Source organism: Siphateles boraxobius, unplaced genomic scaffold, assembly GCF_051911475.1.
Source record: "Siphateles boraxobius isolate OS27281-9 unplaced genomic scaffold, OSU_SipBor_1 12, whole genome shotgun sequence".
Taxonomy (NCBI): Eukaryota; Metazoa; Chordata; class Actinopteri; order Cypriniformes; family Leuciscidae; genus Siphateles; species Siphateles boraxobius.
In genome coordinates, this window is record NW_027508722.1 from 21,419,395 (window position 1) to 21,445,072 (window position 25,678).

Consider the following 25,678-nt stretch of genomic DNA (forward strand, 5'->3'; position numbering starts at 1 on the left):
TTCCACCAGCTTATTATTTTTATATATATTTTTTATATATATTCACTTTATTTTATATATAATATATAAACTATCATATATATATATATATATATATATAGGCTATATATATTTCTCATACGCTGGGGAAAGAGATGGCAAATTCACTTCCCCCATGATTGTGTCACTTTCAATGCCCAGCACATCTACCTCCTCGGAGGTAGAGCACTGAAGCATTGATTTCTCTCTCTCCCCGGGCGGAAGAGACCGCAGCGCGGGCTTCCGAGACCGGCGAGAGAGCACTGGATCCCTCGTGGAAAGGGAGGAGATAAGATCCGCGGACCCGTCTCCAACCCCGTAAAGAGATCCTATTCGCGATCCACAGGAATGCATTCTCCGCGCTGCCTCGGCAGACGCGGGACCTGTCACCCTGAGAATTGCGAGCCCGGCCACTTTCCTCGAAAAGTGACAGGCGGGAGCGGAGCATGCGAAGCGAAAGCTTCTCACAATGTTGGCAATCAGCCCCCTCGGAGGCTGATACCGCATGCTCTACTCCCAAACCCATCACACAAAGCTCGTGTGTGTCCCTACTCGTTAAATAGCGCGAGCAGGGAGAACACAGAGTTTGTGCAATTGTTTAGTTTCCATAAATATATATATCAGACAGACAACAGTAAATATAACAGACAGTTTGACACAGATCGCTTGCTGAGGCAACAGAAGCTAATGCCGGTTTGCACCGGATGTGCTTTTATCATATCCTGGTCATGACGTCACCCGCCCGTGACGCTCATTCTTTCCATTGGACTAGTTGACATAGATGCTTCAGACGCAGTCACGCTGGGGGCGTTCCCATGGCGTCGATGGACGCATCGTTGAGTTCCCTTCGTAAGGGAACTTAAATTATTGTCTCGTTATGTTGTCTCGGCAACTAATTTTCAATTCAATTCAATTTCAATTTCTCTTTATTTGAAAGGGGACAGTGTACATTAATCAACATTGAAACAATGTAAATGTACCCGAGTTAGCTCAGAAGTGCTAATTTTCATCGGTAGTCCCCCAGCCAGGTGTAAAAAAGGCAACCTTAAAAATAACCACAGGTATAAAATCACAAAAATACAATTACATACAACACATTATGGTTAAGAAATACAATTCATATAAAATAAATAAATATATAATGTTTAAGTGCACACAGAAAGCATTAGTGCCCACAAGTTTGGCTCTCTACAAGCCATTTTTTTGCATTCTTTTTGAATGAAAAGAGTGACAAAGACTCTCTGATGTTTTCGGGCACTGTGTTCCATTGCTGCGCTGCACTTACGGAGAAAACAGACTGACCAAAAGCTGTTTTTCTCCGGGGAATAATGCAGTCTTCCCTCACTGCCCCTCTGGTTACCCTAACCTCACTAGATCTAAAATGTATAAAATCACATAGTGGAGGAGGTGCTAGACCATGTCTGATTTTATAAATTAAACAGATGTTTTTGAATTTAATTAGATTATCCCAAGTAAGTAACTGATATTTTCTCTGATATTTTATGTCTAATTAAAACATAAATTGAAGTTGAAGTTTAAGTACTAAAATTACATGTATCATTTAAATTTTATGATTTTGCAGATTATCCAAAACAATTTACAAATGATGAAAACAATAGAAGCAATCAGATCAACAATAGTCCAAAAAATATGTAAGTGCTGTGACAAGTCCCAGTTAGTCTAGCACAGTACACGTAGCAAGGTTTTTTGTTAAATAAAAAAGAAACAGATGGAATAGGAATAAAATATAATATAATATTAACTGTTAATATTAATGAGTCATGTTTTGATAGAACGTCTTTAGCCATTTCTTGAATGGGTCATTCCACCAGCTTGGAACAGTCAAGGTAAAGGTCTGTGAAAGTGATTTGTGCCTCTTTGGGATGGCACCACAAGGCGCTATTCATTTGCAGAATGCAAGCATAGGAATAGTAAGTTTAGGTATAGAGGTGCAGAGCCAGTTGTTTTGTAGGCAAACATCAGTGCCATGAATTTGAAACGAGCGGCTATTGGCAACCAGTGCAAATTGATGAAGAGAGGTGTGAAAAGGGTGTTAGAGACCACTTTCGCTGCTGCATTCTAGATCTGTTAAAGAGGTTTGACAGTACTGGAAGGTCTGCCAAAAGAGCACAATAGTCCAGTCTTGATAGAACAAAAGCTTGGACAAGGAGTTGTGTTGCATGCTTCGATAGGAATGACCCAATCTTCCTAATGTTGTATAAGGCAAAACTGCGTGACAGGGAAGCTATTGCAATGTGGTCTGTGAAGTGTAACTGATCATCAATCACAACTCCAAGGTTCCTGGCTGTCCCTGTGGAGTTATGGTTGACAAACCTAGCTGAATGAAGAAGTTGTTATAAAGTGTTGGGTTTGCCAAGACCACAAGCAGTTCTGTCTTTTTAAGGTTGAGTTAATGATGGTGGTCCTTCATCCAGCCAAAAATGGCAGGCTGAGATGCGAGCAGCTACCATTGGATCATCTGGCTGGATTGAGAGGTAGAGTTGCGTATCATTAGCATAGCATTGATAGGAAAAGCCGTGTTTTTGAATGACAGACCCTAGTGATGACATGTAGATGGAGAAGAGAAGTGGTTCAAGCACTGAGCCGTGAGGCACCCCAGTAGATGTTTTGACTTAGACACCTCACCCCTTCATGACACCCTGAAGGACCTACCTGAGAGGTACGACTTGAACCACTGGAGTGCGGTTCCTGTGATGCCCTTTGTCATGAGGGTTGGCAGGAGGTTCTGGTGGTTAACTTCAAATTATAAGACAGACCCAGCAAGATGAGTACTGATGATTTGGAAGCTGATCTTTCCAGTCTCATAACTTCGATTACTGAGAGCAGGGCAAGTGAGGATGAGACCATAAAGGATAGGTGGGATGCAAGTGGGAGGCTGAGAATGAGCGCAGGTTACGCCATAGGGTGACCTGTTGAGGATTTTGTGTTGTGTCAGTAGCCAGGTTGGGGTTAAGAGTGAAGAAGCAGTGATCTGAAGAGTGCAGTGGAGTAACCAGCACATGATCAATGGAGTAGTAGCGTGAGTAAAGGTCCAATTAGTTACCTGATTTGTGAGTAGCCACAGTAGACACTTTCTTTCAAACGAAAAACAAAAGACGATCCCTAACTTTGAAACGGGGATTGTAACAATATAAATATAAAAGCTAATTAAAAATAAATATTATTATGTTACAAAAATTACACTGGTTTTAGTCAGGGGTTTTGGACCAATAAAACAAGGGGCCCAAAAAAAAGGGTCTGTATCTTTCTCTCTAGGCACACTAAGTAACTTTTTTTTTTTAAATAATGAGTCAGTACATCATCAATCCTTCTTGCAAAACGTGTTTTTCTCTTACCCTGATTTGCTTTATTAAGTTGAATTATAACTATATTAACTATATAACTATATGAACTATATTAAGAAATTGTGTACTTATGTCATTCCCCCATGCCCCAGAGCACGCTAAATCTGGAACCTCCGGGAAATCACCCTTTTTAAAAAACGCCCAACAGAGGAGAGTCAGCTGGCAAAAAGAGAAAACAACAGAGCTCATAAAAAAACAAGAATCAACATTGGCTTAGCTCTCTAACAGAGTTCATCTTAAAGTGAAGGGTCACTTAATTGGGTTGTTGTAGCGCTGTGCTGGAACTTGTTTTCAAGGAAGCACAGTATCAATTAATGAGTACAGCTATAGGAACGTCTTAAACTAGTCAGCTTGAGATCCTTTCAGTTTAAACTGATTATATCTCTTAAGCCTTGTAGATGTTTTTTTTATGAGCAGTAGGATTTATTAATTACGAGAAAGAACCATAACTATCCACACAGTCACACACAAGTCGAACCAAAACCAAAACAATGTTCTTCCGCAAAATGCATGGTTTCGTTTTTTTTTACCGCTAGAGGATAAAAAGTTACAAAGTGCACCTATAATTACTCATTCACACAACCAAGAAGTACAGAGTAGATTGTTTTTGGCAGAAGATGAGAGGCACTTGCTTTGATGAGGGAGAATCATCCTTAAATCAACAGAATAGATTCAGACATCAGTGTCTCCATTCACTTAATGAAATGCACAGCAATGTGCATGAGATCATCTGATATAGCTGACTCTCTCACATCCTCTCTCTCTTTTATTATTCACATAATTCTCCAAGCATCCTTCCTAATTCTATCCATTAGAATATCTACCGATCTAAAATGACTAGAGAAGCTTTTTCAACTGCAGCCTGTTGGAACATGTCATTTCCTTTCTTACGAAACATCTTTTCTTATCTGCAGACAATTATAAATTTAATTTCCATTTTCCGTCCTTATTTTCATCTCAATATAAAACTGCATTAACATGCATTTGTTCCTATGCTGATGGTTTGACGGGTGAATGAGCTGTCAGAATCAATGATTTAAGAGGGATCCAAAATGGGAAAAACATTGTAAAATACAGACATGAGACCACCACCATTCTGACAGCTCAATAAGTAAAGGTGCTGTCACGTTTTCCATTGTTCTGTACATTTTCGTGGGCGAAATCAAGTAATTTCAAAAGGACTTTTCAAAAGGAAAATTGAAAATAAATAAATATCTTAAGTGATAATACAGTCAGCCATTAGGCCTATATTTTTCTTTAGGCTAATGACTGCCTCACTGTACATTATCAAACATATTTCATGGCGGCTTACAAAATGAATGATTAAATAAAGCATTATTTTGAGTTTGAATAATTTGATTTAGCATAATAAATAAATAAATGTGTAAAGAGTCCAAACGTATCATGATGAAAATGTTTGGCCATTTCCAAACTCTGTTCTCTCGGAAGTTTAGTTTATAATAATAATAATATCTGTGGTTGACATTGCTGCAATTTGAGCCTTTTTTTCTACAACTTGAATTTCATATTCACAAATAAAAGAGAATTCAAGATAAAATCTGTTTTAGCACTTTAAACGTAAGGAATCAAGGATTAGCAGCATTCTAATCGTGTCGCTCCACAATCAATTGCAAGTGAACACAATCCTCACCAAGGTTCCTATAGCTGCATAACAATAAATAAGACAGTTTATTCTCACAAAGATGAAATAACCAAACCCCACGCTTATCAGATTACATAATGTAATGATCATAGTTATATGTCATTCAATTACGGAAGCGTGTATCTTTACATGGGTGTCTTTACATGTAGAAATCCCTTGAGGGGGTTCATTTAATGATTAACAAGATCATGCATGAGATACTAACCTGACTGTTACAAAAGATAAAAGCCAGTTAAATCTGAACTGTCATTACAGGTAAAGAACAAAAACTGAAACTCCAAAGGAAAACTCTATATAAATGTTTAGGTGAGAAACAATGTTTAACATACTCAATTGATTCAGCCATTTATAACTAGACCCCTGGTCAGAGCCTGACTCCACCCACTGGCAATAGGGCAGCACTCAGAAGTTTTTACATATATTGTAGAATTAAAACACTTTAAACCCAAGCGTCAAAAAATTTACTCGAATCAATGAACAGCATTTATGAAGCTCCATTCTTACAGATCATTAACTTAAAAAAGTTGGTTTAGTGTTTAGTTACCCACCCTTTAAACTGTTACCTCAAGGTTACAGCAATTTTAGATCTTTTTGGACACAAAACATGAGACAGTTTGGGATTTGTTGTTGTTTTTTTGGCAGTATAAACTCTACACAGTTCCAATCAGAAGAAGACAAGCTACAAAGTTCACAAATGCGCACCACAAAATATACAGTAGACCTGGAAAGCATACATACAGACATCCATAAAGTAGGACACCTTTTTCGAAACAGCGCTCTTCTTTCTTGCAATACCAGCTAAATTTGCAAAACATTCAGTAGTTAAGACATGTAGCCTATATCCTCTTTAAGAAAAACTTATTTTTCCTTTTACAATATTCTAAAAAAAATGGTGTTCAAATATCTTGGTATGCAAATATTGACCATAACTCTAAATCACACATTGCACTTACAGAACATATGAGTACATTTTGTAAAATGATATCAATAAATGTGAAAAATAGCATTAAGATAAAAAGTACAATAAATTCAACGAGGAGTCTGAGACAGAGGCCTTTATAAACTGGCCATCATACTTTTTCCAGTGTTTGAGATGTTCAGAGATGTATTAGCTCATGTTCTATGTCATGTGTCTAGTGGAAAATTAAAGCATACCGATTCATTAACACTCAACTACATACAATGCTGCATAGACAATCTAGAATCACTGCTTTGTTGGTAGAGAACAGCACTGCATGTATGTTCATGTGTCTATGGCCTTATTGATAAATTGCGTGGTGTTTGAGAAACTGTCTCTGGGTGTTGCTCTGACATGCAGAAGACCCGACTCAAAGAAAAGCAGATTGTGAATCTGTTATTTGAAGCAAATAACAAGGCTCATGGCTTTTTTAAACATTAGGGCCTGGGAAAAAATGACAGGGTGTTCCAACAACATAGTGATTTTAGAATGTTTCAGCTGTGTCATTTGAACAACAGTGTGCTATTATTACTAAGAAAGATACAAAATACATATATATGCAAAACATAAAACCCCGGAACATCACATACGAGCTTAAAGAAATCGCTATTACACTCAATGTTCATATTTTGGTTTAAAAAACAAAACAAAATGAAAGCTGCAATGAATATCAATATTGATAAATTAAAAAAAAGATTATCACTCTGTAACAACAGTGGAAAAATGATCTGTCCCTCAACTGTTCCTTACTCTCAGAATTGAAAGGTATGGTTCACCCAAAAATGAAAATTGTCGATCATCATGTACTCACCTTCATGTCATTGCAAACCTATATTAGAATATATAATTTTTTTTTTTTTTAAAACCTTCATACAATCAAAATTAGTGAGATCCAGCGTTGTTCGGACTCCACTAACTTTAATTATGGAGAGTTGGAACTCTTCAAAATATTTTCTTTAGTGTTCCATGTAAGAAAGACATAGATTTGGAATGACATGAGGATGAGTAAATAATGACAGAATTCGTTTTTGGGTGAACTATGTCTTTAACAACTAAACACAAAGCAACTACTTTTAAGTTAAAAAAAGGCTGAAGGTGTTTAATTTGATATGTTTCTCTATATGTATAAATAATGCCAACCTAGTGATATTAATAGCGTCTGAAAAATAAATTGAAGAAAAGTATATTGAGACAGCATGTCCATTTAGATTTGTGCTCATAGATATTTTCCAATTACTTTTTAGCACTTTAGTCATTCAAAAAGAAAAGTTCAGGTGATAATATATAAACGAATGAACGCATAATCCCACGAGGAGCCATTTTAAAAGACAAAACCCCAGAGGATAGGCCTGACCTGTCCCATTACTAACCCATGTTTAATAATTAAAGAGTTGAGTTAAAGTCTTTGAACATGTTCAAGCTTGTCGAGTAAAATTCAGTGCAGTACAGAGGAAATGAGATGATTGAGTTAGTTCTGTAATTCTGAACCACTTCCACAACTCTCAGACTTGAGCTAAATGGGTCTGTGCATTCAGATATATGCTCTGAGAGAGATTCTCACACACTTTCATTCTTTGTGTCACCTCTGGCTTTTGGTTTCAGCTCAAAACATAGGTGTAAGACAATATAGTGTGGAATTTAGGACATGGTCTTAAATATGGGGAAAAACATAGATGTTTGACTATACAAAGGCTGATATGAATAACTGAGTTTGAACATTTGTGTTAAATGTACAGCCGGACAGTGTATGTAATGGGACATCCATATGCTCCATGCAGATCATGACCAAAATGTATAGTGGTCTGTAGGGTCTATGACTCGGGATAATGGCATGTGTCCAATTCACAATCAAAAATGTACACAGTAAATGCAGTGTGTAATGCAAAAAGTGTCTGTACTGCGCCATTCAACAACATGACATAATCAACATAACCAGGGTGCAGCACAGTATGAAGAAGAGCAACATCCAGTGTCCACAGTGACTTTTCTGAATTGAGTTGTACTGCCCAGTAAATTTCTGATTGGACAAAGATTGCCTTGATTACGCAATCAGGACATAGTAGTGCCAGATTTAAATGTATTGCCCCTCCCACTTCTAAACTGCAACCCACCCTCAGTTCAACACCCCCCCCCCCCCCCCCAAAAAAAAAAAAACCTGTACAGCAAAAAAGAATTCAAATTCTTTGTCCTCCATCTTCTCTCTTCTCCTCCACATATTCTTTGTCCTCCATCTTCTCTCTTCTCCTCCTTCAGAGCACTTTTCATTCCACCAAGTCATCCTCTATGTCTCTGGAGATCTTGTTTTTATTTGTCTCTTATCTTCTTCGTTTTTAACACCGTGAAAAAGGGAAATGTTGTTAATGAACGCATGCTATTGTTGCAGGCCATCACTTAGCTGCCGAAAGTAATACTATCCTTAAAGGTGAAATTGATCCAGTAAATTATTTGACAAATAAAAAAAAAATCATGCTAATAATATTATATTTAAATCGTTATAGTTCATTAAAATTATATTTTTTTATTAATTAACAAAGCTGAAATAAAATTAAATAATAAAATATTAGATTTGATTTTTTTAAACGTAAATTAGATAAGTTAATTACTAAAACCTAAACTAATTTTAAAATACAAACTTAGCTTATTCAAAATATTAATACTTTAACAGTATAATACTAAAGATAACAATAACAATAACACACACACACACAGTGTATTTTATATATATATATATATATATATATATATATATATATATATATATATATATATATATATATATATACAGAGTTCTGAATCAAAACCACTGTGCTAAACCTAGTCTTTGACCCCTCACCTGTTATGCATGAGGTTTGTTTAACAGACCAGCCTCTTCATTGCCTTTCTCACTGGACTTCATCTCCACCACTATACCACCTTTCACCTCCTCAGATGCCCTGCAAGGAGGAAGTACAAATAAAGAAGAGATGAGAATGAATATGTGGACATGTGGTTCTAAAGTATTGGTTATAATGGTTTACTTACATATCCTTCTTGTCCTTTTTCCCACAGCTCAGCTTGCCCTTCTTACTGAGGAAGAAGAGCAGAGCCACCAGGATGAGAAGCAGCAGAACGCACACCACCACGGCGATCACGACCGCACTCGAGCCCCCCTGCTGTTTCTCCGCTGAGAAGAGCAACCGAGAAAAGAGTTCGAGAGAAGTTGATGGTTAATGGTGAGTGTGAAGAAGTAATACTTATGGGTGGAAGAGGAAGAGAAAGGGGGACACAGAGGGAGAATGGGTGTGTTGAGGAGGGTGGGGAGGAAGTAAACCAGAACAATTACCAATTGTTCATTTGTTGACAGTAAATGCGAGACCCATAAAGTAATCAGTGATAAATAAGGTCACAGTTTGAGAAATTATATACAAACACACACATACAGAAAAGAAGCAGGGGTTATACAGACCTGTTTTAAACATGGGGTTTCCTTCGAGCAGCATTGTGGGAAAGAGAAAGTTGAGTCCCATTGAACAGCACACGTAAAAAAACAACAAAAAAACACTCCAGCACTAACCCACAAACACACACATAACGAGGCCCATCAATGAGATGAAGACGAACACACACACTCACACTCAAGTATGAAAGGAAAGGACATCCGTATTAAGCGACAAACACCCCAGACACAGAGTGGAAGGAAAGAGAGGAAGGTAAAATAGAACAATCCTTTATTGTCCCAAATAAGGGAAAAGTTAAAGGTGCACCATCAACAAAATAGAGGACAGACATCATACAAAGATCACATACGTAATACAATATACAATATACACAGTGTTTGGAAACAATACATAATATACAATGTAAAGAGCTGAACAGTTAGATTATGGAGTATGTACAAGAAAGAGTCCTGAGAGGAAAAGGATGAGCAGAGAGAGCTGGGACAAGTGTCTACCTCGGTTAGCGGCATTGGAATCTTGGCCTTCTCCTCCATCTGTACAGATGAAATAAAAGAATGAGGTTTTGGAGAACAGCTAACATTTTACACATAAATCTGGGACACAAGGTATGTTCAGAATTGCCTACTAAATACTATTTATTAAAACAATTTGCATTAAGTATGCAGAAGCCTCCTGCCCAATTAAATTGCGGGCTGATATTTTGAATTGTTTAAATAGAGTTATTACATGTCATTTCCAATCATACTTTAAAGTTAAATTGTTGAAGTTTCAGAGGTCTACAGAATTGATCTGAAATTGTGATGTAAAAAATACACTACTATTCAAAAGTTTGGGATAATTTCTAATATATATATATATATATATATATATATATATATTGATAAAAAGAATCATGATTTTCTCAAAATAAAATAATAAGCAATGAGCAAGATTTTAATAAGCAATCTCTCTTCAGCATCAAATCAGCATTTTAGAAGGATTTCTGAAGGATCATGTGGCACTGAAGACTGGAGTAAAAAAAAAACATTTAAAATATTTTTAGAAAATATTTTTAGATTTTATCAGAGAAAACAGCTATTTTAAATTGTAATAATTTTTCAAAACATTTCTGTTTTTACAGTATTTTTGATCAAATAAAAGCAGCCTTGGTGGGCATAAGAGTCTTCTTCCAAAAACTTTTAAAAATAATTGTACAGTCTCCAAACTTTTGATCAGTAGTGTATAAAACGGAAATGATTCTGAAGGGTATACGAGGTCATGCAACTCAAGCACATCTGTGCATGGCTTGCGATTTGACAGAGCAACATCAATACACACTGTTTATACACGAACATGGTCTTTTTATACAGTGATGTTGCTCTTTGCCCACAATCCCACCCTCTAATAATTATATATCAGTTCAGGATGACCAATAACATTTTCCAAAAAAGTGCAGTATGCAGCCAGAGCATACTGCGCAAGATACGATATCCCACAATCCACTGTGCACTTGTCCTTCACAAGTGTATTAAATGAACTAGAAGCAACATCCATGATATTTTAGATCTTCTCGGCTCAAGCAGATTCCCAAAATTCTCACATTCTTACAAAGAATGTGATTAAAAAAAACTTCATAATAATAGTGTTCATATGTAGCTCAGATATCTGGTTGCTACAGGCTAAATTAACCAGAAAACAATAAGGTCATGTGATTGTGTCCCAAAGTACTGCCTGAACTAGATACTAAACTAGATAAAACTGGAAGTTTCTGTCTGATATTTACCCATTGCTGGATTACGAGTGGGGTTATTTTTAACCCAGTCATTTTTAGAGTGTAGTATTCCAATCCAAACATTGCCTCAGTTTGTATGAGTAGGAAGCACGAACCTTTGTTGATGGACACCTTGAAGTTCTTGCTGTTTCCTCCATGCTCATTGTATGCTTCACACATCACACCATTCGCCAGAACAGCAGCTGTGGCCTCAAGAGTGACCGTGCTGATCACCCTATTCCCCACTACTGTCACTGACTACACACAGACAAACAGACAGATGGATAACATTACAAAATACAATGAATACAGTTTTCTCTGATGCAAAGATCAAGTTCAAACCGAATCTATTTGGAGCACACAAACGCACCTGTTTGCCAGAAGGGTTCCAGTTGAATTGTGGAGAAGGATAGCCAAGAGCAGAGCAATTGAGAGTGACCATCTCTCCCGCCTTAGAAACCAAACCATTCCCTGAAGCATCGATCTCGGGTTTACCTTCAAAACAAAAGCATGTGTTTATTATAAGTCGCCAATCTTTGAGTTCATTTGCTTTAAGCCTTTCTTTGAGTTGTAAATTCCTTCATTTGTCAGCCTTTCAAAGAGGCATTCAATTAAACCTTCCACATGATCATCCTAACAAATCAATAGGTTACTATCGTAACCCCGGTTCTCTGAAGCATCGAGTGGAGAGATCCACCTATGGGAAGGGCATCCGTACCTGACCTCTGCAGAAGCATCCAATTGCACCAAGTCTGGCTAGACAGACAGAAGCGCGCAGCCAATGCCAGGTGAGGCCACACCCCCTCACCTAAGGGCATATAACATCTGGGCGCGCTGCTATTCCTCAGTAAGTATATTCGCTTCTCGTGCAGCAAGCGGGGCAAAGCTGGTGGATCTCTCCACTCGATGCTTCAGAGAACCGGGGTTACGATAGTAACCTATTGTTCTCTTTCATCATCTCGTGTTCGAGATCCACCTATGGGAGAGACATGGACAGCTCCCCGATTGCCCAATACACTCACAGTGAGGTTCTGAAAGCCAGAGAAAGACGGTCACCCCGGGGAGGCGGTGCCTGACACGTCCATTAATCATGAACCTGCAAAGGTGACGCCACACCGACTGCTGTGGACACGCAGGACATGAAGCATGCATGAGACACATACATGAAAGTACCCCCAACCCACCAAGGCACATAAACTAAACCCATAACGGGAAGTAAATGTTTGGTGGCAAGAATGAACATGACCAGCCGGGCCATTCACTCTTATTGGTTTCAACAGGGTACAGGGAAGAGCTAAGAAGACCCAACCCCTAAAACCGAATGTGCTACCGAGGTTCTGGTGACATCCAGCCGGTAGTAACGCACAAAGGTATGAGGAGAAGCCCAACTGGCAGCGGAGCAGATGTCCTGCAGTGACACTCCCCTAAACAAAGCCCAAGAGGCGGCTAAGCCCCTTGTGGAATGAGCTCTGATGCCCCTTGGGGGCTGCACTCCCTTTGCTTCATAAGCCATAGTTATAGCGCCCACAACCCAATGTGAGAGGCGTTGCTTCGATATGGGACTCCCTCTGTGCGGAGGGGCCCATGAAACAAAGAGCTGGTCGCTCTTCCGGAAAGCGCTGGTCCTGGTCATATAAGCCTGTAAAGCACGGACTGGACACAGAGCATTCAGCCTCTGATCCTCCAGAGAGGTAAAAGGTGGAGGGTGAAAAGCGGACAGCTCCAACACCTCCGAAGTGAACGCAGGGAAGCACTTCGGCATGAAGGCCGGGTTAGGCTTAAGGGAAACCTTATCTCCACTGAGGGAGAACTTAGTGCACGAGGGGTGAACCGAGAGTGCATGTAGCTCACTGACACGTTTGGCAGATGCCAAGGCCAAGAGCAAAGCTGTCTTGAAGGACAGCAGCTTAAGGGAAATACTCCCCAGGGGCTCAAAAGGATGTTGAGACAGTGCTTCCAGCACCATGGAGAGGTCCCATTCCGGAACAGTTCTCCTGATGACTGGCAACGAGCGGCGTGCACCCTTCATGAATCTGCGGATTAGAGGGTGCTGCCCGACAGTAGAGCCCTCAAAACCCACATGACAGGCTGAAATCGCAGCCAAATAGACCTTAATGGTGGAAAAAGACCTCCCTTTTTCCATGAGGTCCTGAAGGAAACACAAAATATCAGGAACTGAGCACTGATAAGATGTGAGACCGCGCCCATCGCACCACCCTTCGAACACGTGCCACTTACAGCCATATAAGGACCGTGTAGAGACGGCCCTGGCATTCTGAATAGTGGCGACCACACGCGGCGAAAGCCCAAGTGCGTTCAGGTTCGTCCTCTCACGGGCCAGGCCCAGAGAGCCACCCTGTCCGGGTGGGGGTGGTAAATCTCCCCGTTGGCTTGGGACAATAGATCCGTGCGAACGGGAAGGCGCCACGGCTCGGCGTATAACAGAGGAATTATCTCCGCCAGCCATGGTGCCTTGGGCCACCTGGGTGCTATCAGAATGAGAGACAGGCCCTGCTCTCTCACCCTGGCCAATGAGGGAATTATCAGGCACAGGGGAGGAAAAGCATACAGGAGCACTCTGGGCCATGGGTGGGCCAGTGCGTCTACCCCGAGGGGCGCGTCCATGTCCCTTAGAGAGAAGAACATAGGACAATGGTAGTTTTCGCGCGAGGCGAATAGATCTACGCTCGCCCGTCCGAATCTCATCCATAGCATTTCCACTATCTGAGGGTGAAGACGCCAATCTCCGTAGATTGGGTTTCCCCTTGATAGCAGATCCGCACCTCTGTTCAGAATGCCCGGAACGTGAGTTGCGCGTAACGACAGGAAAACCCGTCTGCTCCACACCAAAAGCTTGTAAGCTAGAGCGTGGAGTTTCGACGAGCGCATGCCGCCCTGACGGTTGATATAAGCCACAGCCGTGGTATTGTCGCACCGTACTAGAACGTGATGTCCCTGCAGGCGAGGCAGAAAATGATTCAGAGCTTTCCAAATGGTTAAAAGCTCTAAATAGTTTATGTGCGCTGAACGTAGTCTGTTTGGCCACAGACCGTTCACCGTTCTGCCCTCCTGGGTGGCACCCCAGCCTGTCAAGGACGCATCTGTCGTCACAACTTTCCGCATCGTAACCGCCCCCAGAGGGGTTCCCCGTGCGTAAAAGTTCTCGCTCTCCCAGTGGCGCAAGGTCGCCGAGCAGGCGCGTGTCACTGTTACCGAGCGGCAAAGGTCGCGAATCGGGCTGAAATGTAGTGACAAGACCCATTTCATGAACGCCCTCATCCTCAGAAGTCCCAATGGCACAACTTGGGTGGATGAAGCCATGAGACCCTGTAGCCTGAGACATGTGCGATATTGCACTTTCGCCCCTTCTCTGAACTGCGTCAGACAGTTCATCAGAGAGCGAACGCGCTCTTGAGAGAGGCGCGCTCGCATGGAGACCGAATTCAACTCCAAGCCCAAGAAAATGACATTCTGACTGGGCGTGAAATTGCTCTTGCTCACATTCACTTGAAACCCGAGCGATGTGATGTGCGCGAGCACACGGTCGGTGTCCTGCAACACCTTCTCCTTTGATTCGGCTATGATGAGCCAATCGTCTATATAAGTCAGGATTCTCAGACCTGATATTCTCAGAGGTGCTAAGCCCGCCTCCGCGCACAGACAGAAAGACCGGGGACTCAAACTGAGTCCAAACGGAAGAACTGTGAATTCGTAACATATGCCCTGGTAGGCGAAACGAAGAAACTTCCTGTGCGGAGGATAGATGCTTATGTGAAAGAAAGCATCTTTCAGATCGACTGATGTGAACCAGTCGTTCTGTTTTATGGCACGGGCGAGTGCGCCTTGTGTCAGCATTCTGAAATTGTATTTCCTCAAATGTTTGTTCAACACTCGAAGGTCCAAGATAGGGCGGAGAGAGCCGCCTTTTTTCGGGACCAGAAAATAACGGGAATAAAAACCCTGGTTCATCAGATTGGGAGGTACCACCTGAATCGCTCCCTTGTTTAAGAGAGATGAAATTTCCTCTTTCAGAATGTGAGAGGCGTTCTCTTCCGTGTGAGAAAAGAGAATGCCGTTGAAATGCGGGGGTTTTACTGCGAATTGCAATCTGTAACCCTGCATTACTGTACGCATCACCCACTCGGGAGCTGAAACGGTTCGCCAAGCCGCTTCGTGACTCGCGAGAGCTCCCGCTCGGGCCAGAGCGGAGCTGTGTGAGACCGACAGGTTTATTTGTGATGCAATGGCGCCATCTAGTGGGTACACTAGAGGCGACATGCAGGGGTTCGGAGGGATTTCCTCTCTCTGCAGTGAGATGAATTCTCTCTGCGGAGAGAGGTTTTCCCGCCGAAACGAATTCATTTGATTCGTATTTTTTTGTGTTTTGTGTGTTTTGTGTTGGGCAAACACTGGGGCCGAAGCCTTTATTGAGAGAGTGAGGGGAACAGAGTGTGGGCAGTGTGGTGTCACTGAGCTTAAACTTTCCCTTACAAAGGGCCCCCTGAACGTGGGGGGAAAACACACATCTCTCGAACACACGAGCTGGGCAGTCTCGTTTACACACGGAGAGCTGACCCATCCGCGGGACCCCCTGGGTTTTTTGGACGGGGGTCCTAGAAGAGGAGGGGAGTCCGAAGGGCTTGCGGCCCGTGAACATGGACTCGAAGCCCCCATCGGCTGAACATCAGGCAGGCCGCTTGCGTTTCGAGTCGGTGGGGTTGGAATTCGCAGGTCTCCCGGCCGCGGCCGCGGCGGGAGCGGGCTTACCCCAGTGCTTGTGTGTAGGTGCTGGGTTATGTTGCCGAGGGGGTGGTTTGTTGCGGGGCTTTTCTCTGCCCTGATGAAACTGTCGTCCCGTGGCCGGTGGGTTAGGCAAACGCACAGGGGGCGCCTGGCGTGGGACTGACTTCCTAGGAAGGCAAAGTTTGAAGGCCTCATCCTCCTTTTTCTTATCGTCACACCGTTGTTGCATCAGTGCGACGGCGGGGCCGAAGAGAGCCCGGCCGGGCTCCACCGGCGCGCCCGCGATGCGCCGTTTCTCACTGTCAGGGAGTCCCGACAGGTTCAGCCAGAGCGCGCGCTCTCCGACCACGGAAAGCGCCATGGAGCGCCCGCAAGCTTGGACGGCCTGCCGAGCGTTACGGAGGACGAGGTCGTTCACCGTTAGGATCTCCTTCCACAGGGTTTCAGAAGGATTTCCCTTTTCCAATTGTTGCCCTAACTCTTCAAGGATCTCCGCCTGGTAGGCGGAGAGGAGCGAAGAAACGTTAAGGGCCCTGACAGCCACGGCCGAGGACTTATAAGCTGCCTGGTGAACGGAGGCAGCAAAACGGTCCATCTTGTTGGGCAAGACCGGCTTGGGGGGAGCGAGCAGCCCGCCCTGAGCGGGGTTAAGGTGCCTGGCGATGGAAGGTTCGACGGTGGGAGGTTCGCCCATACCGTGCGCCGCCATGTCCTTAACCTCGAGTCCCGTGAGACCGTGTTTGAAGTCGAGCGGGTCGCTCCAATAATTTCTCATGTGCTTCGCGCACGCCGGGAGGATGGGGAAGAGTTGTTTCCTCGGGCCGGGAGGGGGTCCCAGCACTTTCCCATCATAAATATCCCTCTCCTGGTCGGTGGCGCTCTGCGGTGCCGGCCATTCGATGTTGAGACGAGCGGCCGCTCGCTCACACACTTCCAGGAGGATGGCTTGAGGCAGAACCGCGTGGGCCGTAGCCTGGGGAACACCAGAGGGCGGGATGGCCTCCTCGTCCTCTGAAACCCCAAGAATGGCCGCATCCTCCTCTTCGCCAGAACCGGGCAGGTCGTGGACGAGAGTGAGGTTGTCCCCGAAGATGTCCTCCTCGGGGAAGGCGGGATTGGGCTGGTCAGCCCAGACGAGAGACGTTGCGCCCCGGGAGGCCCCCGGTAGCGCGTCGTCATCACCGTGTCCCCCGTCCGAGTCAGAAGGGCTGAGCCCGGTGCACTGTGTCACTGCCACCTTAAGACGGCGTTTTAGCAGCTTCCTAGGCAGCAAGAGGCAGAAACTGCAATTCTCCGGGTTTTCAAGGGCTTCCCGAGCGTGCTTAAGACCCAAACAGACCACGCAAAGCTGATGAAGATCCTTAGCTGCGATGAGGGCACCACACGCGGCCGGGCAGGCCCGTGACATGCTATCCCCTGGAGAGGCTGCAGGCTTAGACAGTGACATACCAGCGAAGAAAACGGAGAAATCCGTGGCGGGCAGCCGTGAGGAGAAACGGTGAAAATAGCGAGAGCGTGGGCGGCTCCGAATGCAAAGCAGCAGTAGTTGAAAAATAAACAACTGTCACGTCCGGCGGAGGCTGATCTGGTCGATATGTCCTCCTGAAGACACGAGGTGAGCAGTGTAAAAATCCAACCGAGCTGTGAGATGCAGAGATCGCGAGAAGCGAATGTCAACTGAGGAATAGCAGCGCGCCCAGATGTTATATGCCCTTAGGTGAGGGGGTGTGGCCTCACCTGGCATTGGCTGCGCGCTTCTGTCTGTCTAGCCAGACTTGGTGCAATTGGATGCTTCTGCAGAGGTCAGGTACGGATGCCCTTCCCATAGGTGGATCTCGAACACGAGATGATGAAAGAGAACTACTTTTCATCTAATAGATCCAAATGTTTGGGTGAGGGCGCTAAACGCGTCATCTATTTTAAAAGTGAAAAAAAAAAATCAGTTTGGACAGGAGATATCAAGAAACTAAAAAAAAAAGATCTAGTCTAAATACATAGAATAATGCACAATAATGTGTTCATTCTTTTTGGGAGTTTTTTTCATGATTATGAACACAAATTAGGATACCATGGCAAACCAAATTATATAAAACCAATGAAACCATAAAATCTGGCATGGAGGTTTGCATATAATTACAACATATTTTTATTGTACATAAGTAGGACAAAACCACGTGACTGTGATGTTGTTTCTGCAACAGCTTCAGCTCTCTTATGCACGAGTGAGCGATTTCAGACACAGCAACGGAGTCGACACTGAGTCAATTACTGTGCTGGAGTCGACTCCAACACTAGGGCTATTAAGAGTCAAAGAATCGACTCTTTTGGAGTCGATTTCCCATCGCTATTCATATGGCTCTGAAAACAGTGGCTGCATCCTACACAATAGCCATGACATCATATTCCATGTGCTCAGTAACACCGGATAATTTATGGACCACACTGTAAATTCCTCACCATCCTTTCGTGGAAACCAGGAAGGGGTAAACTACACCCATGAATACTATAAATGCCAGGAAAGCTTAAAGAACAAAACCAGGAAATCACCTGTAGAATGAAAGTTTTCCTGATTGCACAGATAAGATAGACGGCACACTGCCAAGTGTTACTGTATATGTTACATACTGCAGGACGACAAAGTGTTTAACTCATGTTAGAGTTTTATTATAGGAATTAGTTCAACAGTAACTGCTCACATTGTTAAGTAGCCTTGGAAATATATCTCCCATTCATTTTCACCACAGGCATTTCAGGAAGTTGCCTTGAACCAAATTAAAGTGCTCCGAGAAAAAGGTCTATGAGGATCAGAAAACGGATAGTTTTTTGTTTCTTTTGATGCAATGTTTTTCTTCTGAAACAACTCTACTGCTTTAATGCAACTTTTGAGCTTCCCATATTATCTAGCTAAGCAAGCTTGAACTCTTTAAACATACAGGAATTCTTATCAGAATAAAAATATTTACAAGAATGCAAATTAGCATCTTAATTAAAGTCTGGGAACTTTGTTACTTTAACTAAATCGTTATGGATCATAATTATATGTGAATGTGAATGTTGACAGTGCCATTTAGTTTGTAAGCATTTTGTTTACTGCCTGAAAATCCGAATCATTTTGCTGGTTTATGAAGAGACAAACATTTCCCATCAAATTTCATGGCAGCACAAGAATGATAAAACACACAGATCAGCATCAATTACACACCTAATGTGCTTGCTTAACTCTTCATTATGGAGCATTAGCATTACAAGGCTTTTGACATTTTTTTTTGGAGGGGGGGGGGGGGTAAATATGAAGTAACGAAAAATTAATCCTAATCACTTAAGCGCACATCATATTGTAAATGATTTAGAAACACGTAAGAAGGAACTTGTGAGGACATGAACGCAGCATCTGTTCCCATTTCCCATTGACAACCTAAGAGCCATTGTAGTGTCTTTAAATGTTTCCTAATATCGTTTCATTTCATTTTTTATATGGAGATTTTGAATGGTGTTTTACTTACTCTTTAGCTCGACTGGTCATCCATGACACTGGCCTGACCAGCATTTTAATGTTCTTACAATCGCTGCAAGTTTCTCTAGATTAAACAGCATTTTCAAACAAACACGCTTTCCTTCTGACATTGAACTTCTACCTGCATCTAAACAATGTTCACACAATGGAAACCAGCTGGTATAACAAGCATCAACTGTTTGTTGAAAATTCATGTTCTATCTCTTGAATACAACCTGATTTGTCATTGATGACAGCTTGTATTGACACTTTGCACTGACCAACCACAATAAAGCTGTATGTGTCTGTGTATGCACTTAGTACCTCTGACGTTAAGGGTGACATTGGCTTGTTTTTGGAGACCTGGCACTGAAGGTACAGCTCCGACACATATATACACACCAGCTTGAGCCAAAGTCACTTCCTGGATAGTCAACACACCCGAGTTCATCAACATCTTTGAGTCCTATGAAATTCAGTGAGATGAAATGAGATGTTGATTCAAATGAGATCTAGTATAACCCACTATTTCTATTAGCCAAAAAGTGTACATCCATGTTATATGAAAAAGAAAGAAAGAAAAAAATCAGTTCCCTTTCGTTGTCACTCCGAGTTACGTCGGATGATGACGAATGGGGTTTCGCTTAGAAAGCCTATCAACTTCGAGTATTACAAAACGAGCCAATGGCAAAGAAATGCCATGGGTCTGCGGAATTTGCATGGCGTAACTCCGCCCCACCTCGTGGGTATAAAAGGAGGAAGCCGGCAGCAAGCAGATATGTTTTCGCTTCGGAGCCAAGTGTATTCTTCTCTCCACAAGCCATCTCTGAATTGTCAGCTTTACAAACGAGTGCCTCGAGTGTTGGTGTGACGGCGATCTACGGCGAGAGCGTGCTTCCTGCTGATCTGTTGCAGTGGTCTGCCAGTCGGTGCGTTTCTCCCCGGGTGCTTCAACACTTGAGTTTTCTCTCACAAAAAGAGCTTACACGTGGCACGTCTTTTTAAAGATGTCTCGCCCGTGTACTTCTGGTTGCGGCAGATTGGTATCGGACTCTGATGGGCACGAGCGTTGCATAGTATGTTTGGGCATTGATCATGCTAGAACAGCGCTCGTGGATGACTCATGTTCTCTCTGTGGGAACATGACCATCGCGTCATTACGGTCGAGATTCCGTGAACTCGCAAGAGTGAGAGTCCCCTCATCCACCCCCCGCCCTGCGGCTGGTGGGCAGGGTGACCAGAGGGTTACGGTCTGGAACAAGGCGCCGACTATGTGTCCGCGACCCCAGCCCTCCTCTTCAATGACGGTGCCCGCTAGCGAACTGCTGATTCCCGCGGGTCTACCCTCTAGTGGCCCGCGCATTTCAGTTGAAGCTACAGAGGAAGATGCCATGTCTGTTGCAGCATCACTAGGCGGCTTTGAGTCTTCTGGAAGTGAGGGCTCGTCACGGCTGCCACCTTCCGCTGTGCATACGGCTGTGCTCGAGTCTGATCCAGAGATGACGGCCATGCTTTCCCGGGAAGCCGGGCAGCTTGAGTGGAGGCCTCCACCCTGTCCTGAGCGCTCGCGGCTGGACGATTGGTTTTTGGGTAAGGCCGCCGACCCTCGTCCTCGGCAAACCCCAATACCTTTCTTCCCGGATGTGCATGATGAGATCTCGAAGTCCTGGAAGACCCCCCTGTCTTCTCGGGACCACTCGCTGGTCTCATCCGCCTTTCCTCCCCTCGATGAGGCAGCTGCCCGTGGGTACACTGGGCTTCCCCCGGTTGAATGCTCTGTTGCCATGCAACTATGTCCTCAGAGTGCTTCTTCTCGGGGCGAGCCAAAGCACCCATCCAAAGCCTGTAGATTTTCATCGACCCTGGTGGCGAAGTCTTACAGAGTGGCGGGACAGGCGGCTGCTTCACTGCATGCTATGGCCACTCTGCAGGTCTACCAGGCCCAGATGCTCAGAGACATGCACGAGGGTAGGACAGACCCAGGGCTCTTTGATGAGCTGCGCGCCGCTACCGGCCTTGCTCTCCGGACGTCGAAGGTTACCGCGCGCTCCCTGGGTCTGGTGATGTCCACAGCTGTGGACCAGGAGAGACATCTGTGGCTGAACCTGGCTGACATGCGGGACGCGGAGCGGACCCGTCTGCTTAACGCCCCCTTGTCCCAGGCCGGCCTCTTCGGGCGGTGCAGTTGAAGATTTTGCCCAACAGTTTTCAACTGCCCAGAAACAGACCGAGGCCATCAAACACATTCTGTCCCGCCGGCCCGCTGCTGCCTCCACCCAGCCGGCCGGGCAGACGCCTCGACCTGTTTCCTGCCGAGGGCGCCGTCCTGCGGCTCCCGCCCATCCCGCCCGGACCCAGCAGCAGCCTCCACCCAGGGCCGGTCGCGGAGGAAGCCGCAAGAAGGCGCCTCAGCCCTCTCCTGCCCCGCCCCCCGCTAAACGCCGGGCCAAGCGGCACTCCTGAGACGGGCTGCTCAGGGATGATGGTTGTTTCTCAGGAGGTGGTAGCAGGACCACTCCTTCCCCCGGTGGAGGGCCGGGGGAGAATCTTTTGTTCTCCACTCCCCGCTGCTCACCCACGGGTGGGCAGCACCCTAATGTGGTTAAAGACAGAAACAATCCCCTCTTCCCTGAGCTCACAGAGTTCTCGGGCGACACAGAGCGCCAGCCACAAGCCGTGCTATCCTCGCCCCCCTCTGTCCCAGAGGCGGTTGACACGGCGTCCCGTCCACGGACCGCTTCGCCCTTGTCCCCCTCTGTCGCCAGACCCCTGGCAGAGCAGGCCCCCGCGGGACGACCAGCCTGGTCCTCCCCTGGCCCCCTCTGCCAGGCCGCGGTTGCTAACTGTGCCCCCACACCGGGCCGCTATGCTGTCCACGTCTGGGCCAGTTACTCCGCTTCGCTGCCCCTCCGGGGGGACGCCTGTGGTTCGCATGGTCCCGCTGGTTCAGTTCCTGGGAGCCTGGTTAGAGCTTCCCCGTCTGTCCCGCTGGATCGTGCGGACCATCAGGCTCGGCTATGCGATTCAGTTCGCACGGTCTCCTCCCCGCTTCAGGGGAGTCCGCTCCACTTTGGTCGGTGGCAATGCCCCCATCATGAGAGCAGAGATTGCCACCCTGCTGGCGAAGGGTGCAATCGAGACTGTCCCTCCAGCCGAGATGAGGTCCGGCTTCTACAGCCCCTATTCATTGTCCCCAAGAAAACCGGTGGGTTACGGCCAATCCTAGACTTGCGCGTGCTGAACCGCTCCCTTCACAGGATGCCGTTCAAGATGCTCAAGGCCAAACGCGTTTTCGAATGCATACGGCCCCAGGATTGGTTTGCAGCGATCGACCTGAAGGACGCCTACTGTCATGTCTCCATTCTTCCTCGACACAGACCGTTCCTCCGGTTTGCTTTCGAGGGGCAGGCATAACAGTATGCGGTTCTACCTTTCAGGCTAGCCCTGTCTCCTCGCATCTTCACTAAGGTCGTCGAGGCTGCCCTTGTTCCCCTTCGGGAACACGGGGTTCGCATCCTGAGTTATATTGACGACTGGCTGATCCTAGCTCACTCTCGAGATCAGGTTTGCGAACACAGGGACCTAGTGCTTCGGCACCTAGCTCGTCTGGGCCTTCGGGGTTAACTGGGAGAAGAGCAAACTTTGCCCCGTGCAGAGGATCTCTTTTCTCGGTATGGACATCGACTCGGTCGCCATGTCCACGCAGCTTACGAGCGAGCGCGCGCAGTCACTGCTGACTTGCCTGAGGCAATTCAAGGGCAGGAGTGCGGTTCTACTGAAACTCTTGCAGAGGCTCCTGGGGCACATGGCAGCTGCAGCCGCGGCCACGCCGCTCGGATTGCTTCATATGAGACCGCTTCAGCTTTGGCTTCGCGACCGAGTCCTGAGGTGGGCATGGCAACACGGCACGCTCCGAGTACCAGTAACTCCGACCTGCCGTCAGTTCTTCACCCCGTGGTCGAACCTCAGTTTTCTCAGGGCAGGTGTCCCCCTGGAACGAGCTTCCCGGCATGTTGTTGTCTCAATAGATGCCTCCACCACGGGCTGGGGCGCCATGTGCAATGGACATGCTGCTGCGGGCTCCTGGACAGGACCCCAGCGGCTATGGCATGTCAATTGCCTCGAGTTGTTGGCAGTACGCCTTGCCCTGCACCGCTTCCGGGCGCTGCTCAGGGGTCAACGCGTACTAGTCCGATCAGACAATACCGCCAAAGAAGCGTACATCAACCGTCAAGGTGGTCTACGCTCGCGCCGTATGTCACAACTCGCCCGCCACCTCCTCCTATGGAGTCAGAAGTATCTGAGGTCGCTTCGAGCCATTTTCATTCCCGGAGCGCTGAACTGTGCAGCCGACGAGCTCTCACGGCTTCAGCCACTCCCCGGAGAATGGCGACTCCATCCCCAGTCGGTCCAGCTGATTTGGGACCAGTTCGGGGACGCACAGATAGATCTGTTTGCCTCCCACGACTCGACCCATTGCGGCCAGTTTTATTCCCTGACCGAGGGCACGCTCGGCACGGATGCTCTAGCGCACATCTGGCCGCAGGGCCACAAGTATGCGTTTCCCCCAGTGAGCCTTCTTGCGCAGACCTTGCGCAAGGTCAGGGAGGACGAGGAGCAGGTCATCCTGGTTGCCCCTTACTGGCCCAACCGGACCTGGTTCCCCGAACTAGTACTCCTCGCGACAGCACCTCCCTGGCCGATCCCTTTGAGGAAGAACCTTCTTTCTCAGGGACGGGGCACCCTATGGCACCCTCGTCCTGATCTCTGGAACCTCCACGTGTGGCTCCTCGACGGGACGAGGGAGGTTGAGTTCCCTACCACCAGCGGTGGTGGCTACCATCACTTCCGCTAGGGCGTCGTCCACGAGACACGTCTATGCGTTGAAGTGGAACCTCTTCGTCAGCTGGTGCTCATCTCACCGAGAAGACCCCCGGAGATGCTCGATCAACGTTGTGCTTTCCTTCCTTCAACAGGGGCTGGAGCGAAGGCTGTCTCCCTCCACCCTGAAGGTCTATGTTGCCGCTATTGCCGCACACCATGACCTCATCGAAGGTAAGTCGGTGGGGAAGCACGACCTGGTCATCAGGTTCCTGAGAGGAGCGAGGAGACTAAATCCGCCTCGCCCTCCTCTCGTTCCCTCTTGGGACCTCTCAGTGGTTCTAACTGCCCTGAAGAGTGCTCCGTTTGAGCCACTGCAATCAGTCGAGCTTAAATTCCTTTCTATGAAGACAGCGCTCCTGGTTGCTCTGGCCTCCATCAAGAGGGTAGGGGACCTGCACACATTCTACGTTGACAAAGCGTGCCTGGAGTTCGGGCCGGCTTACTCTAACGTGATCCTGAGACCCCGGCCTGGATATGTGCCCAAGGTTCCTACCACTCCCTTCCGGGACCAGGTGGTTAACCTGCAAGCGCTGCCCCCGGAGGAGGCAGACCCAGCCTTGGCACTGCTCTGTCCAGTACGCGCTCTCCGCGCCTATGTAGAAAGGACGCAGTGTTTCAGGACCTCAGACCAGCTCTTTGTCTGTTATGGTGGGAAGCTGAAGGGAAAGGCTCTCTCCAAGCAAAGGTTGTCTCACTGGATAGTGGACGCCATTGCTTTGGCATACCAGCAGCAAGGTCGACCGTGCCCCCTTGGTGTGACTGCTCACTCCACCCGGAGTGTGGCATCCTCTTGGGCTCTAGCGTATGGCGCCTCGCTAACAGACATCTGCAGAGCTGCAGGCTGGGCGACACCTAACACATTCGCCAGATTCTACAATCTCTGAGTGGAGCCAGTGTCCTCTCATGTACTCGCTTCAACCAGCTAGTACTGGACCCGCTCAGGTGTCTTCGCTTGCTCGCCATTCCACTCCACGGACTGGATACGTGCGATATTCTGCTCAGGTGAGCTTCCCCGAAAGCCCTGAGTTCCTCCAGCACTCCTGACGTTGGCGCCAGTGTCTATTGCCTGTGCGTCGGCTAGGTGCCTCCCGTGTGCATGGTCCCTCCCCTGAGCGACCCCCACATGTGTATTTCCACTGTAAGCCTCTCGGAGCATGTGTCTTTCCCTTGGCAAGCCACCTTGCCACCCCTGGGGTTGAAATATTACACCTGCGGCTGGATACCACAGTGTTCTCCATATGCTCCTTCGGGTCATATGTGTATTCTCTAAGTCCCCCCCCCCTCCGGGTTGGCATTAATTGCATACTTCCCCTAGCTTGGGATATGCTTCCCAGTGTACCTTGGTATTCCTGTGTTAAATGGAGTCC

The 25,678-nt window shown here is 46.1% G+C and overlaps 1 protein-coding gene across 6 annotated transcripts in view; it reads right to left on the minus strand.

The window, feature by feature from the left end:
- Window positions 1-5,659: 5,659 nt before the first annotated feature.
- The window catches only part of bcam (basal cell adhesion molecule (Lutheran blood group)), a 68,117-nt gene continuing 48,098 nt past the window's right edge, over window positions 5,660-25,678 (minus strand). Inside the window, exons 10-17 of one of the 6 annotated variants that reach the window (XM_077211531.1) lie at window positions 19,752-19,893; window positions 11,562-11,686; window positions 11,308-11,449; window positions 9,936-9,974; window positions 9,450-9,470; window positions 9,026-9,167; window positions 8,838-8,937; window positions 5,660-8,326 (exon numbers count right to left, since the gene is read on the minus strand). In XM_077211531.1, the coding sequence (XP_077067646.1) occupies window positions 8,841-8,937; window positions 9,026-9,167; window positions 9,450-9,470; window positions 9,936-9,974; window positions 11,308-11,449; window positions 11,562-11,686; window positions 19,752-19,893 (708 nt within the window). In that variant the 3' untranslated portion in view covers window positions 5,660-8,326; window positions 8,838-8,840. Of the gene's footprint in view, window positions 8,341-8,837; window positions 8,938-9,025; window positions 9,168-9,449; window positions 9,471-9,694; window positions 9,975-11,307; window positions 11,450-11,561; window positions 11,687-19,751; window positions 19,894-25,678 lie in introns of those variants that run through there. The other 5 variants (XM_077211538.1, XM_077211523.1, XM_077211552.1 and 2 more) reach the window with 5 other exon arrangements.